We start from the raw sequence: 14,588 nt of genomic DNA, 5'->3' as shown, positions 1-14,588 counted from the left end.
GACATCAGCACTATTACGCTTAGCATACCTTGGGTCGAGTGGGGAAGCAGGTGAATCTAGCGGATTAGTCTCTAAAGGTATGAAAAAGGCTGTTACTATTGCACATAAGAACGGCCCAGTCTGCGATGTTCCATCGTCTTCTCACTTGACCAATCGGCAGTGTTATTACAAAATGATCAGGTTGGTAGGAAGGTCCTTCTCGGTATGCGGAGCCTCTCACTCAAGATTGGCCTGTGAACAGCCTAATCTCGCTGCAGGTCCAGGCTTGGTCAATCAGCTTACGGTCCACCCCTTTCTTCGGAGTTTATGCTTGAACGGGATAGCTTGATATGCACAAAGCTTATATGGCGTAGACAAATAAGCAGAAATTGGAACGAGTTCCGCTTTATGTACGCGCAGCAGACATTGCTCATCTTACGATGTTTCGCGACGCAGCCGTCCGCGTTTGATCAAGTCAAGCTGGGTACTTCACATGCCTTCTATCAAATGCAAGGAACCCTCAAAATGGTATCTGCGAACAATTTGCATCTGCTTATTTCCGTTCTCATCGTGTGTGTTACCCAGCACATCTTGCAGGTCCAGGCGTCCCCCCTCCATGCGACAGTGATATCTCGGGAACTGGCCAACAACACCCAGCAATATGATTTCATCATCGCTGGCGGCGGGATTGCGGGCCTCACTCTAGCAGATCGCTTGACGGAGAACCCAGAAGGTGCAAAGGCTCCAAAAAGCACTCTTGAATGAAATTTCAAGCCAGGCATAAGCTTACTTATTGTGTCCAGTATCCGTCCTAGTTGTAGAAGCTGGCCCATTAGACGACGGCGAGAACAGTGTCCTTGTGCCAGGAGCTTACAACCCAGCGACGTATTTTTGGCCGATCATCTCCGTACCTCAAACAGCACTGAATAACGGCGTCTACCTGGCAACATGTGCGCGTGTAGTGGGAGGCGGAAGCACTATTAACGCGATGATTTTCCTGCGAGGTGATGTCGAAGATTATCGAGGTTGGGCCGCGTTGGGAAGTGATGGTTGGACGTGGGATGACCTGCTTCCCTATTTTAAGAAAGTCAGTCAATTGCATGAATGCAGCTGCAGTAATACTGACGGGGGATCACGTAGAGCGAAAACTTCTCTGCGCCCGATGCGGAATTTGCGGCTGCTGGCAACATCTCCTGGGTCGATTCTGTCCACGGCTTCGAAGGCCCCGTCCAGAACACATATCCAAATTACTTTTTCCCTGGAAGCGGCAAGAGATCCAACTTCGTCCACGTAATGAAAAACAAGCTGATTTACTGACAAAAGTTTAGGCAATTGGTGGACGGCGGCAGAGGATATTGGGGTCACTCCTTGCGAGGATCCCAATGCCGGCAACGTCAAGGGCATCTTCTGGCTTCGCCTTTCGGAAGACGCTGTAACGAGACACCGCAACCACGCCCGAATTAATCATTACGAAAGAGTAATTGCCACGAGGCCGAACTACCACCTCTTGCCGGGCACCACTGTCGCAAAGGTACTGTTTGAAGGGACAAGAGCCGCTGGTATTGAGCTCTTGCCCACAACAGGAGGAAATATCACGGCTGTGCGTGCTTCGAAGGAGGTCATACTTGCAGCGGGTGGGCTTCATACGCCACATATCCTTCAGCTTTCTGGGCTCGGCCCCGCGCCGTTACTGACAAGCTTCGGCATCGACGTCGTTTCGAACCTGCCTGGAGTGGGACAGAATTTCCAGGACCAGCCCACGATCACGATGTCGTACAACTGTAACCATTCCGTTTTACTTCAAGCGGTTTAAACCAGAAGGCTGACCATTTGGATAGTCAGCAATAACGTGGAGCCGAATTGGAACAGTCTGCTTGACAACGCCACGTACGATGCAGAGCAGTTTGCTCTCTACAACACTTCCCACCCGGGACCGTACACAATCACACGCACACTCAGTACCAACTTCATATCTCTTCCATTAAGAAATCTGACTTCGAAATTTGATAGCATTGTTGATCCAGCTCGCGATATCAGCAGTCCTGGTGCCTTCCTGCCTCCAGACACAGACCCCACTGTGGTGGCAGGGTACACAAAACAGCGAGAGATCATGATTGACCAGCTCGAGAAAGATATCTCAGTCGGAGGATTACACTGGGGTACCGCAAACACCGGCACACTGTACTTGTTCAAGCCATTCAGCCGCGGCACAGTCAATATCAACTCGACAGACCCTCTGACAAACCCCATCGTCGACTTCCGCGCGGCAACCGATCCAACCGACTTGGACGTAGCGGTAGCTCTCGTGCGCAAAGCACGAGATATTATGGACGCACCATCCATGCGGGTGCTGGGGCCAACAGAGCTGACTCCATTCGGGCAAGACGTACAGACAGACGACGAGGTCAAGGAGGCCATCCGCCAGACTTTGACCCCGTCCAATGGGCACGAATGTTGCACTGCAGCCATGATGCCCAGGGAGCTCGGAGGTGTAGTCGATGATCAGCTGAAAATTTACGGAGTCGAGGGGCTACGGGTAGCAGACATCAGCTTCTGGCCAATGCCACTCAATGGTGCCCCGAGCGCGACGGTGTACGCGACGGCGGAATTGGTGAGACTGTTTTCCTATCACCCGGTGCCTACAGATCCGATACTGACGATCTCGCCATTAGCTCGCTGATATGATCAAGGATGAACACGAGCTTCAATAACGTTGTGGAAGACTGATTACTGAGTTGATGCTATGCTATGAGTAGAAGGGCCGATACCTAGGTATACAACGATCGGGCTCCTTGGAGCAATGCGCTCCTACTTCTTCTTCGGGCAGCAAGGAATCATGCATGTGTCAAAAATGAGTTCTTCATTCAGGATGAGCTAATTCCAGCATAGACAGAAGCCCTTGTGAGTATGCCAGAACGAAGAGTGACTGTGTCGTGATCACCGCATGGCTCCCGTCCATGTTGTTTTTGCTACTCGCAATTCCATGCCACAGACCAAAGACTCTGCCAGTTCGTGTTCTTCAAGCTTTCTCCGGAACCTTGAAGAGGTGGGCGTACTTCTCATCTTCCCATATGTCAGCCCGCAGTGATCTCTTCGCCGGATCCCATGCCTCCATCTTCTCAGCAGTGAAGCCATGAGTGCGCATCGTCTCCTCCATCTTCGTGACTGCCAGCCCAGCCCAGTACTTGACGTCATCTTCGTCAACAGTGACTGCCACCTGCTGAAAGCCACGCAACCAAGTCACCCAGAGCGAAGGCGGGAAAGGCAAGTACTTGCTTGCATCATCTTTGACCTCGCGGTAGTCGATCTTGCCCCATCGAATCAGGCTCCACAGCCACTCTGTAGCCTGTACGACCCATTGAGCTCCTGAAACGATATGACAGGGAAGAACATCTCCCTTGGAAGTCTCGTCAATGGTATCCTTGACCGCGTCCTGGACTGCACTGTAGCCGTAGAGGTAGTCACAGCATTTCATCACTCCCGCAGCTCGCACCCGTGCCAGGAAAGCGTTGGCGTTGATGTACTGCTCGCACTCAGTCTTGGGAGGGTTGTTTCTCTTCTCGGGGGTCACAAGGCTGTGACGCTCGCTGTCGCACCAGCCGTCGAAGGACTCGCGCCAGATGGGAAGCTCTGGTCCGCCGTGGTTGCAGGTTGCCGTGATCGGAAGTCGCCGGAGTGCTCCGAGTAGCTGTACCAGCTTGTCCTGGCTCTCGTGATCGCAGGGCATTTGCTTCGCAACCTTCCAGATAAGGTCTGACATCTCAAGCATCCAGTTGAGAGCAGGCTCCTTCTCTTGACCGGGCTCATTGGGTCGATTGTCGGGCACGATTGCGTCTAGACATCGCGCGGCTTCGTCGACTGACAGCTTGGTATCGGGTTGAAGGAAGTCGTTGAGAACGTTGAACATCATCCACTCAATGTCCCAGGGGTCGTCGTCCTCGTGGAGGGTGTCGATGATGAGCTTGAGAGGGTGGTTCTTGAGAGGGTGCTCGTTGACTGTATAATTCTTGAGAAGATAGGATGCGATGAGAGTGGATGTTGAGTGTAGAATGTTAGACAGCAAGTTACTGAGTAGGAAAACCACGCTGGAGCCTCTGAAGCCCTCGATGGTGGATGTTGAGGAACCCATAATGGCTGATGGGCAGTTATCAATGATGATGACTTCTTGATGAGTATTTTGTTGGGTAGAAGGGCTTGAAAGGTGATTGAGGGCTTTTAAGTCCCTGCAAATTGATGATCTCGGCGCGGGAAAGGGAAGTTTGTAGAAGTAAGAATTCTGATGGTGAGGGAAAGTCGTACAATGTTAGAAGTAGATGGGGCTGTTTGCAACGAGGCACGTGCGTTTTGTGAATGGCTTCACTTGGAGTGACCCACACCCGCCGCCAACCAATGGGTGGAGTTCGTTCGCTGATTCACTTCCTATTCACTTCCTTACATGCGACTTGGAATTCAATGTGAATTAAGCAGTAGTCGAATTCACTATGATGGGCAGTCAACATGCCCAGCTTAAAGAGAATGTTTTTGGAATTTCATCGACCCAGTACTTCTGACAAATTGTCGTCTTCCATGAACGACATCACTCTCAAGAAAGACAACAACCGCAATGGCACCTCCAAAGAAGACAACCCAGCAGAAGCCCTCCTCCAACCCTCACAGAGGCAATGGAGGCAACAACTCAGCCCCCAACGATCAGGTAAGTTTGTTCTCTTTCTCCTATGTCATTCTAATTTCCATGAAAACATGTCACAGAAGCACTCTTGCCAGCTCCTTATAACTTATACCCACTGAAATCTTCCCCAACCCCCTTTTGCATTGTCTATACAGGCCGATGTTGATTCCAACATGTCCTCACGATCCTTGAACGCCTCTACTAACACCAGTGGCCAAAAGCAGTACTACCGTGCTGAGACCAAGTATGTCCAGAACCCAGCGAGCAACCGCATTGGAGAGCGCTCGATTCAAGACCAGTTGCGCAACTCACCTGGCCCGAGGGACACTGGAAAGTCCGGCTACCCCCACAAGTTCACGAACAAGTACAGCGCAATCCCCCAGTTGGTCAGGTCTCAGAGCAATTCCAGCAGCACAACTTCCCTATTCGAGTACCCCGTCTTCGCCGATGGCCGCACCTACGACTATCAGAGCAAGAAACCCAAGGACGACCCGGGCCACATCCGGGGGATCACCAACCAAAACAAGCGCTTCAAGGGCGTCATTGCTCACGACGGTGAGGACGGCAACCCAAAACTTGGTAATATGCACTGGGTCAGGAAGGAGTGAGGACTTGTGGCGTCAGTACAAACAAAAGGTCCGGACTAAAGATGGCCTCTGAATCGATTGCTGACCGTTTGAACAATAGGAGACTGCGGGCGAACAGAGTGAAAGACTCGATTGGAGTGGTCACTTACAGCTAGAGAGAGGCAGGGAAGAGAGTGGTTTTGCATTGCCGTTCCTCACGTACTTATCATTGAGATTCAAGAAGGTGTTGGCTTTGGCTTGTTCATCAGCGAGGAGTCTCAGGAGTTAGGCGCCCACTGAAATTATGATCCCTATTAATACTAGACTTGCAAATTGTTGGACTTGAAGGCTAGACAAAACTGACTTAGCAGATTTATACATCTGATCACAGCATTTACTAACTATTCGTACGGTGAAACAGTCTTGCCAAAAATTGATGTTCTGTCTCAAGTCTACTGTGGTCCATTGTGATTCATCGAGGCCTCAGAGCATCGCTTGTTGAGCCAAAATAAGCTCACTACCAGATAATAATGTCTTCTATGAGCATGAGGCGATATTCGAAGCTAGGTGTTTACAATGACAGCTTGGAACTATTGTCCTATATAGTCCTCTTCCTTGTCGACCCTTCCCATAAGCATTTCTTTCCAGGAGGTATTTCTGCAAGATTTGATCCATAAGAACTAGATACCGATTTAGATTCACCTTGAAGTCCAGGACTATTGCATGCTGTCAAAAGACAAATCTACTAGTATACTTCAGAAGAAAACCACGTCGTGAGATCATAACCATCTCTTAACACTTCATAGCCCACTCCAGCATGATGAGCAACTCAGCGATAATTTGATATATCAACTTGAGCCTGGTATCCATAACTACCTAGAAGTAAATGCAGTTCTAACTTCAGAATTCTAGCTGTCCCAAATCAGAGGCCTGGGCGATGAGCGCCAGAGACATCGTCGTAAGCCCCACGCTCCTCGCGAGGTGTTGTCATGGGGTCAGCAGTGGCTGCTTTCGATGTTAGAGAAAGTGATTCTGGGGCCTGGTTTGCGAATACTAACAGATGCTGACACGACTCTGAGCTTGCTTCCACCTTGTCTCTGGTTCAGCGCCAAGAAAAGGCTGTGAAGCATCCACGCCGTGGACCTCCCTAATGTCCGATCGTGCTCTTGCATTCTGCTTCCTGGCACGTCTTTTGCAGCATATCCTAGATTGGTGAGTCTTGTTTAGCCGACAGTGTCACTGTTAGACTTATACAGAAGTACTTACCAAATGCCTGCAGCCACACAGACAAGGAACGCCCCTCCGAGACCAGCAGAGAGCCCGATGACGAGCCTCTTGGCCTCCTCGGACATGCCGTTGTACTCATCTTTGGCGTCACCAATCACTCCCGAGACCCCGCCACCGATTCCTGAGCCATCTGTTGCAACAGGTGGCACGTAGGAGACAGGACTGCCGCTGGAGCCCTTCAGCTTCTGGACGGCATCACCGAAGGCCGCAGCGGCGGCGATATTGCCGGTCGTCGCCGTTGCAGGGAAGACCGGCGACTCACCCTCCGCTACTGAAACGATCGCGGTCGAAGTAGTGGTCACCTGGACAGTGGTCTGTAGTGAGGCGGGGCAGTTTCTCAGCCCTGCAGATTGGCAGACAACATTTGTGATTGTGACGATGCTGGTAACTTCAGTTGCGGTTAGGTCAGCACGTTCAGCAAGAATAACTGGTGCCGTTTGTCTCGCATCAATTTCTGCTGTCGCAGAGGCTGGATCGATGGCGCAAGCGGAGTAGAGCGTGGTATAGTAGATCTGGACGCTTGTGTTGGGCGTCGGACCCCATTTCTCATCTTTGAACTGGACAAAAGCTCCCGCCTGCGCGCCGAGACCGAACTCGTAGGACTCGATCACGGGCATGAGACAGTCGTCATCCCTTGCTGCCAGCTCTAGAGACTCTGGCGTGGTAATGTTCGTGGTGAAACGGGCAAGGTCTGTGTATACCGTGGCTGAAGCACCAGCGGCAAGCTTGATGAGATCGTTCCCTAGATCTTGGGACATGTTCAGGCCGGCGGTGACTCCCAGCCGAAGGGTTGCGTCAAACACGACGCCGCTTGTGCCCACGGTCACCGGAAGGAACTCAAATGACCCGTCCGTGCTATAACAGTCTTAGGAGCTTCATAGGCGAAATAATTCATCTGGATTGGCAGACTCACAGCTTAATGCTTGAGACATCACTGCCGAACATGGCAATTTCCATTGCCAGGCCGTCGTCGAACTTGACATGCATACCTGTGCTGATGCTCACCTCGGTGCTCAATGTCAAGAGCAACTCAAGCGTGATGACAACACCGACCAGTTGGTTCCCGATCTTTATTCCGGCTGGCTGGTACCATTCCGGGGGATACAGATTGACCCTATACGTCTGCCCTGCATCCAGAGAAGCCTCGAGCTCCATATAAAGCTCGAGGTCATCAAATTCCAGGCTGAGAGTCGTCTCCGGGATGTTGGTCAGATTCATGTCGAAATCCACATCGAGGGTCGGGAAGGAGTAAGCACTCCAATCAATGTCAAGCTCATCTAAGTCACCGGTTTGGAAGAACGAGACAACATTGTCCCCTACCGTATCGGTAACATTATCGGTAACGGACTGCGACCAATTCTTGAACTGGTCCCAGACCTCGACGCTTATGTTCTTGACCTCAGGCCAGAATTGGTCGTGAAACTCTGTCAAAGCCTGGGTGAAGTTGAAGTCGCCGTCGACTAAAAGACTTGCGTAAGCTGTACCCTTGACGTAGCAGCTCACACATGATATAGACAGCGACTCACTTCGCGTTTAGGAAGAACAACGGTCAGAGGTGGGATTCAATATTGACAACACGAACTGAAGGAGAGACTCACTAGCTGAAGAAAGTTGCATCAGTCCACATCAAATCAAGAGACCCATTGGTCCTGTACAGTTGAGTGTCCGAACCGCGCTGCTGAATGCCTGCTTCGAATAAGTCTCTCCGCAGTCCTTGCAGAGCCACCTCATCAAAAGGCGTTGTATCGCGACGAGTTTCGAGAACTTGGACCGGAGGCGAGGGGCTCTGGGGACTCCCAACGACATACTCAAATCCGAGAGCCGCGATAGCGACATAGTTCCATTGACATACCATTTTGAAAAGAATTTATGTGGAACGGCGATTTTCATAGAGGGGCAGAACAGAGATTCGTCGAGATTCAGGGCAGCAGGGCTGAACTGACGCAGACCGCGAGCCATGTTCCATAGCTGGCATCGTCGGATATATTATACCGATCCACTTGGACATTACAGTGCCTCGAATCTGCAGCGGCGATGAGACCTGAGATGCAAGTTGGAGAGGGTGGTATGCATCTGTGAGGCACGGGTGCGTGGGCGTGGGTACCAGGTTGGCGTGGTGCGGCACAGAATATGCAGTTGGTTCCAATTATCAACACAAGGCCATTGTCACCTCGGAGCATCTGCCCATTACAGCCCGTGAAACTCAGCCGCACCGGAATTAACTTTTGTGTTTGGCCTACACCCTGGACCCAACATTTAAAAAAGGTAGCACCATGGTATGATGCCTGGGGACGTGTACCGTATTTCTGGTATCTCCGGCGGCGATCTTTGTCATAAGCGACCAAAGCTGGAGGATCGTGGACTCAGCCTTGGGTGGCTTGTGCGGAGTGAGCGAACGTAATGGTGCTTCCGTGAACAGCATTTGTATTTTTATTTTCATTTGATATAGTCCTCGAACAGCCTTTTGTATCACAAATGATAATCTGCAAGAAATACTCAGGCGACCGGGCTGCCACGAAGCCACGGAACGGTCTTGGCCAACAGCCACATGCATCCATGATTTTTTATTAGCATAGGTCAGAGCTGCCTTAGCTGAAAGACTTTGTAGGGTTGTTGACCGATGATCCCGGGAGAGTTCTCTCACGTCTCCAGTGACGCGTGAACCTGTAGACGCATCTGCGTGGCAAGGCGGCAGCTTTTCCGAGTGACCAAGCCACGGGCTCCTTCTGGACAAAGGAAGCGGAGATGATATTGATTTTTGCTGTGCCTTGCAGCCTGCTCACTGAATAGACAAATATCGATGTGGAGTCAACCAGTCCTGCGCCTGTCCTTCGTCTCGGATGAGTCAAAGTAATTTGCAGACAGCCCTGTCATTTCTTCCTACCTCTGTGAGCACCCCTCGTTTCAAATCGCCCCAAGCCTGGAACAGTGCAGGCCCTGCTCTAAAGTGAGGAAGGGGTGATTTTAGAGTGATCAATGACTGAACTGTACGCCCCCCGGTCAAACTTGCCATGGGTAAAAGCCGAGCCGAAGATGCCAACCGGGCGACTTGGAGCGACTGGCTACATAATACGCGCATCTACCTCCGGGCAACTGGAGCGAAACTCAGAATCACGCTTGTTGGCTATTATCAATTAATACACGCTTGCTTTTGAATAATTATTGTTAATAGAAATCAACGATGAATGGAATATCAATGTTGAACTTTACAAACATCATAGCAATTTATTGCCTGACCTGATCAGTGAAACAAATTTACTCGGTCACCACCTTCTCCAGTTATGGTGCGCTGCGCGATGTATGCCTAGAAGGAAATACAAGTAGTAGTGGTGATCCTACTCATCTCCATGCTTGTGCTATGCGTTGTCCAGCTCAGGAGCATCAACCTCGTCAAAGTTCTCCCATTTCCTCCAGTCATAGTCGCAAGGATTGATACCGCAGCCCTCGAGACCGCCCTGCCACTCTTTTATTGCCTTTGGAATCGGTATCCTCGTGTCGTGGACGTAGGCCCATGCGACAATCATCTTCTCGAAGTCTCGAGGCTCCTCCCGCCTCAGCTGACAGATATCATGCCACGAGATCCGGTCAAGACCGGGGTGGTACATAGTCCACGACCGGCTGAAATCGATCAGCTTTCCGCCAAGGTAATTGCCGGGGTGCATGTCGCGGATGAGGATGCTGAGGGAATGGAGAGTCTCGATGTCATCATACATCTGCCGTATCTGCGACTTTTCGAAATCGGGCGTGCTTTCATCCACGAAGTCCTTGATTATAGCTCGCACACGCTCGTGCCGATTACATCCACGTCGGTACCACATAGACTCTTCGTCCAGCTCGTAATTGCCGAGGCTAGTCAACGTTTCTGGGTCCACATACTCTCTACCATGACCCTCTGTGACGCGCTGTTCCTGTTCGGGCGTGAGTAGAATGTAGCCATGGGCCCTAACTGCGATATCCTCGCGTTTTTCTTGCTTAAGACGCCCGTAGACTCGGCATTCGTTGTTGAACGGGTCCAGATAGTTGAGATACTCTTGTGGCGTGAGTGGCCGATCTCCCTCAGGATCGTCCTCCCGAGATATAATCCATTTACCCGATATTTTCATCAGCCCTTTCCAATAATGAAAGTGAAACTGAAAGCGAAGTCGAAATTAGCCGCGCTTTGTCGGAACTGCGGTCGCCGGGGGAGGAGGATCAGTGACTCACTATCTTGAGAGCGTAGAATTTGCCGTCGATGCTAACCTTCCATACTTTTGAATCCAAGTCATCCTCACTCCCAACATAACGTATGAACTTTATTTCTGCAGTTGCAGTCCCACGAAATGGGTTGAGTTTTGGTCCGCCGATACGTGGGAGAGGGAGGGGGAGAGTGGCACTTGAGGCAGCCATACTGACTGATAGAACTCCGAAAGAAATCTATACGATGTGAAAAAGTGGAGGAGATACCAGCCTGCTATGTAATTGGCCAGATCTCAGAGAAACAATGTTTTCTTATTCTGTGTGATATGGTGGCATTTTGGAGTCATACGTGTTGAGGTGTTGAGCTGTTTGGTTTACTTTTCGTCGGTGAATCTGCACATAGCCAACTTTGAAATCGACTTGAGAGAAAGAACTCAACCTGCCGACTGCTATGTCGGAGAATGGCTTGAAGGTAGTTGATTGTCCGTTGGATATAGATGCTGTAGTAGAATTTACCTATTTTCCCTGTCACGTGAGGGCAGGCAGCCATGCGCGTTGGCTCCACAGTCATTGAACTGGAGAAAGTGGTTTCGTTGAATATTGCAGCTCAATTAGGATTACCTACACATCGGTACGATTGAATGTAGGGGCAATGGGGTCCGGTTCTCTTCTGAGATGGTAAAATTAAGGCATCTGCAAAGTCATCCTTGGAAAGTGTCACAGGAAATTAGAACACTGTACGATGCAGCACAGAAGACAGCGCCGCCAGTTGTCATAGGCACCTGGTACTCTAATTTGCTCATCACAGAGAGGCAGTTTCCACATCAACTGATGTAAGGCGTGATCTGAATGCTGGGAATTTTTGAAGCCATACAGATGTAGCAGTGGCCCAGTCTCTGGAGGATCGACCATCCAGAAGGCCCCGTACTACAATAGGGCTGCAGAAGCTAGTATGGTCTGTAGTATATGAGGAATTGATGCTGCCGCCACACACATGTGCAGTCAAACGTCTAGAGCCATACTTTGAGAACGTGATTTGACTGGCTGTCACGAACTAGCCAATTGCCGGCGCCAAAGACCATCGAATATCGCTCGCAACGCGAGCACAGCTTCAACAGATCAATTAGACTTCCACTACTGCCAGTGTGTCAGATCGCTCACTCCCATGAAGTTGCCAGATTTTTGAGTTCTGGACTAATGCCAGTTTGCGGTGGGCTGTGTTGAAGGAGAAACCGCGCCAGCGCAACGAGTCCTAACGACGGTTCCATCGCCAAAAGGCCTGTAGTAAGTCATGCCCTAACAGGCTGGTCCCGTTGTGGCAGCCAAGAATATCATGCGCTAATTGGCGGAGCCTATTACTGCGGGAAACCTGGCAGGAGACTGCAGACTGCAGACTACCTCGCAGCGCTTGGGCATTTGCTCTTCGAAACATTGCCGTCACTTGTAAGACAACACACAGGAGCGGATGAGCCCGCTTGTTGATATTCGGGGCCAGAGCAGTTTGTGTATGTATATATTCTCGATATTTACTTTTCACACACAAATAAGACGGCGCCCAAGAGTCACAAGTGACATGATTAGAGCGACTCAGGGTCGACCGACACCTAGAAACATTGTGAAGTTAAAAGGCCTTTTTCTCTCACACCGATGCAGTGCCAGACCGCCCCCATATCCCGTCACCTGACCCAATATCCATACTAATCTACGTCTTCCCTCACATTCCCATTACATACACTCCATTGTAGCTCACTACTTAGAGGAGCAGAGCCAGGAGGCCGAGGAGACCGACGGGCACGGCATTCGCGACAGCAGCACCGGTGAAGGTAGCCGGGGTAGATGAGGTAGGAGTCGCGCCGCCGGCACCGGTGGTGCGGGTAGCGTTGGAGCCGCCGGAAGAGCCACCGCCGCCACCAGTAGCAGTAGGCTTAGTAGACGAGCTCTTAGCACTGGAAGGCGACGAGCCACTGCCGGTGGAAGTAGGCGTAGAACCACCGCCGCCGCTGCCACCGCTGGCGTTGGTGCAGTTGCCCTGGGCGAAGTTGGCCTGGTTCTGCTGGAGGGTGGCAGTGAAGCCGGCGACGAGGTTCTGGGCGATGGACTGGGCCTCCTGGGGCACCTTGGAGACGACGGCGTCGATGAGGGCCTGGGAGTCGGTGGACAGGCCCTGGGACTGCTGCAGCACGGTGTCGCAGAGACCGGCCTGCTCGATGGCCGACTTCTTGGACGACAGGTTGTCGACCAGCGTCTGGGCGTTGCCCTGGAGGCCTTGCACCGTCGATTGCAGCGACACGGCGTCGGTGAGCGTCAGCGCGTCTGTGCCTTGCACGGTGCTGGTGCCCGACTTGATGGTGCTGGACAGGTCGCTGGACGCGCTCGTCAGGGCGCTGGCGTCGCCGCTGAAGCTCTGGGCCGCGGTGTTGAGGGCCTGCAGCTTGGTGGAGACATCGCCAATAACCCCCTGGATGGTGGCCAGGTCACGCTCGAGGATGACTCTGGGCAGGTTGGTGGCGTATGCGCCTGCGGCCAGGGCAGCGACGGTGAATGAGTACTTCATGTTGGGTATATGATGGTTTGACTTCCGTCAGCAACGAGTGTTGGGTTGTAAGTTAAGTTGTAAAGAAGTTTTGGCAACAGATTTCGTCCCTATGGTCGGTTCAAAAATGATATCACCGAGCAACGGCGGGAGGGGATACTCCAGTTCATATAGACATGGCTGAGCCCGTCACAAGCTTTTGTGCAACTCCCTCGGCCGATACCCTCGTCCATTGCTGTGATGTGAGTGATGGGAATGACGGAAGGCCCATCCCAGCCATCGTCTCACACTGGCACCACCGCCACACTGGAGCTGCTAAGAAGGCATCCTTGAAACCTCAAAGCAGGCGTCCGCATTGGGAGACGGTTTGCATTAGCCAAGCACAGGCAGGTGACGATGGAGGGCCGCCCATCCAAATTTCCCTCTACTTCTAGCCCATCCTCACGACTTCGGAGGGAGGGCAGGTAGAGCCGTGCCTGAGCTGACAGGTGACTACTGCACAGTCCAGAGCGGGCTAGATGCCCGGGGGCTGCATCGTCAACGGGCCCGCCGGGTGAAGAGAAGCATGCAGAGCTCGATTTGAGGTACGGGATGCTTGCCAAGGGGATGCCACTGGGTGTGACGTTGTTAGGTAAGAGGTTGCTGGCTCGATTATTACGATGGTCCGAGGGCCCAACGAGAGGGATGAACTCTTGCGAGTCTCAGAGAAGAGGTGACAGGATGTCATTCGATACCAACTCTTCCGCAGAGTTCCCTGTTTCCAGATGACGCCCAACGTTGCAAAGAAAGCAATTAGACATGAGCCGAGAGGACTTTCGCAGGGAATCGGGGTCGGTGATCTACCAATCGCTGTTGGGCGCTGTCCTGTGTGAGGGCAGAGGTCGAAACAAGGAGGAGAGGCTTAGCAAGTTTTGCTATTCTTCCGGGCAGCTTGTTGGTAAGCAGGGGATCTGCATACATATGGAGAGCTGGGGGATGGGGCCCTGAGACTGGTGAAGCTGTGCTGGCAGGCTGGCAGCCTCGTGCAGAGCTGTGGTGGATTCCGGGATAGGGTGGGATTTGTGAAACTGAGGTCCGCTTCACTTGCCGCATTCATAGAAGGCACTATAGTAGACTTCCAGTAGGAATCGTCCAAGCACCCCAGGGACGATCCCCCGCACTCTTGTTAGTTGGGCGCCGTCTTTCCCTCTTTGAGCTCACCCTGCGCCTCCTCCCGTTGCCATTCGCCATAAATAAAATGAAACGGGTGACGAGACTTGTCCAAGAGGAAAACTTGAGCGTGCCAACCCGCCCGTGTATCGCAGAGTGACACCATCGTCGACTGTGTAACACGGCACGACAAGAAGGCAATTCAACCCCAGTCTATAAGACCTTCATC

At 51.8% G+C, this 14,588-nt stretch overlaps 6 protein-coding genes across 6 annotated transcripts; 2 read left to right on the top strand and 4 right to left on the bottom strand.

Annotated features, from left to right (window-relative positions):
• Positions 1–504: 504 nt before the first annotated feature.
• Positions 505–2,690, top strand: J7T55_004614 (uncharacterized protein; the record flags this gene model as incomplete). The annotated part of the gene is made up of 4 exons (XM_053130322.1): positions 505–712; positions 1,308–1,760; positions 1,818–2,590; positions 2,652–2,690. 4 exons carry the CDS (start codon positions 505–507, stop codon positions 2,688–2,690), a joined length of 1,473 nt encoding a protein of 490 aa, XP_052991542.1.
• A 308-nt stretch (positions 2,691–2,998) lies between these two features.
• Positions 2,999–4,108, bottom strand: J7T55_004613 (uncharacterized protein; the record flags this gene model as incomplete). Its single annotated transcript, XM_053130321.1, has 1 exon — positions 2,999–4,108. The coding sequence occupies one exon, from the start codon at positions 4,106–4,108 to the stop codon at positions 2,999–3,001; it is 1,110 nt and encodes a 369-aa protein (XP_052991541.1).
• A 474-nt stretch (positions 4,109–4,582) lies between these two features.
• On the top strand, positions 4,583–5,256 carry J7T55_004612 (uncharacterized protein; the record flags this gene model as incomplete). The annotated part of the gene is made up of 2 exons (XM_053130320.1): positions 4,583–4,672; positions 4,804–5,256. The coding sequence occupies 2 exons, from the start codon at positions 4,583–4,585 to the stop codon at positions 5,254–5,256; spliced, it is 543 nt and encodes a 180-aa protein (XP_052991540.1).
• Positions 5,257–6,136: 880 nt separating this feature from the next.
• Positions 6,137–8,356, bottom strand: J7T55_004611 (uncharacterized protein; the record flags this gene model as incomplete). Its single annotated transcript, XM_053130319.1, has 6 exons — positions 6,137–6,219; positions 6,273–6,418; positions 6,481–7,356; positions 7,415–8,026; positions 8,100–8,287; positions 8,354–8,356. 6 exons carry the CDS (start codon positions 8,354–8,356, stop codon positions 6,137–6,139), a joined length of 1,908 nt encoding a protein of 635 aa, XP_052991539.1.
• A 1,501-nt stretch (positions 8,357–9,857) lies between these two features.
• Positions 9,858–10,887, bottom strand: J7T55_004610 (uncharacterized protein; the record flags this gene model as incomplete). Its single annotated transcript, XM_053130318.1, has 2 exons — positions 9,858–10,631; positions 10,705–10,887. 2 exons carry the CDS (start codon positions 10,885–10,887, stop codon positions 9,858–9,860), a joined length of 957 nt encoding a protein of 318 aa, XP_052991538.1.
• A 1,543-nt stretch (positions 10,888–12,430) lies between these two features.
• J7T55_004609 (cell wall protein) lies at positions 12,431–13,231 on the bottom strand (the record flags this gene model as incomplete). Its single annotated transcript, XM_053130317.1, has 1 exon — positions 12,431–13,231. The coding sequence occupies one exon, from the start codon at positions 13,229–13,231 to the stop codon at positions 12,431–12,433; it is 801 nt and encodes a 266-aa protein (XP_052991537.1).
• Positions 13,232–14,588: the final 1,357 nt, after the last annotated feature.

This window comes from Diaporthe amygdali (assembly GCF_026229845.1).
Source record: "Diaporthe amygdali strain CAA958 chromosome Unknown NODE_22_length_803717_cov_65_427750, whole genome shotgun sequence".
NCBI classification, from domain to species: Eukaryota; Fungi; Ascomycota; class Sordariomycetes; order Diaporthales; family Diaporthaceae; genus Diaporthe; species Diaporthe amygdali.
Note: the sequence above shows the minus strand (reverse complement) of the source record. Positions and strands in the feature narration are given on the sequence as shown.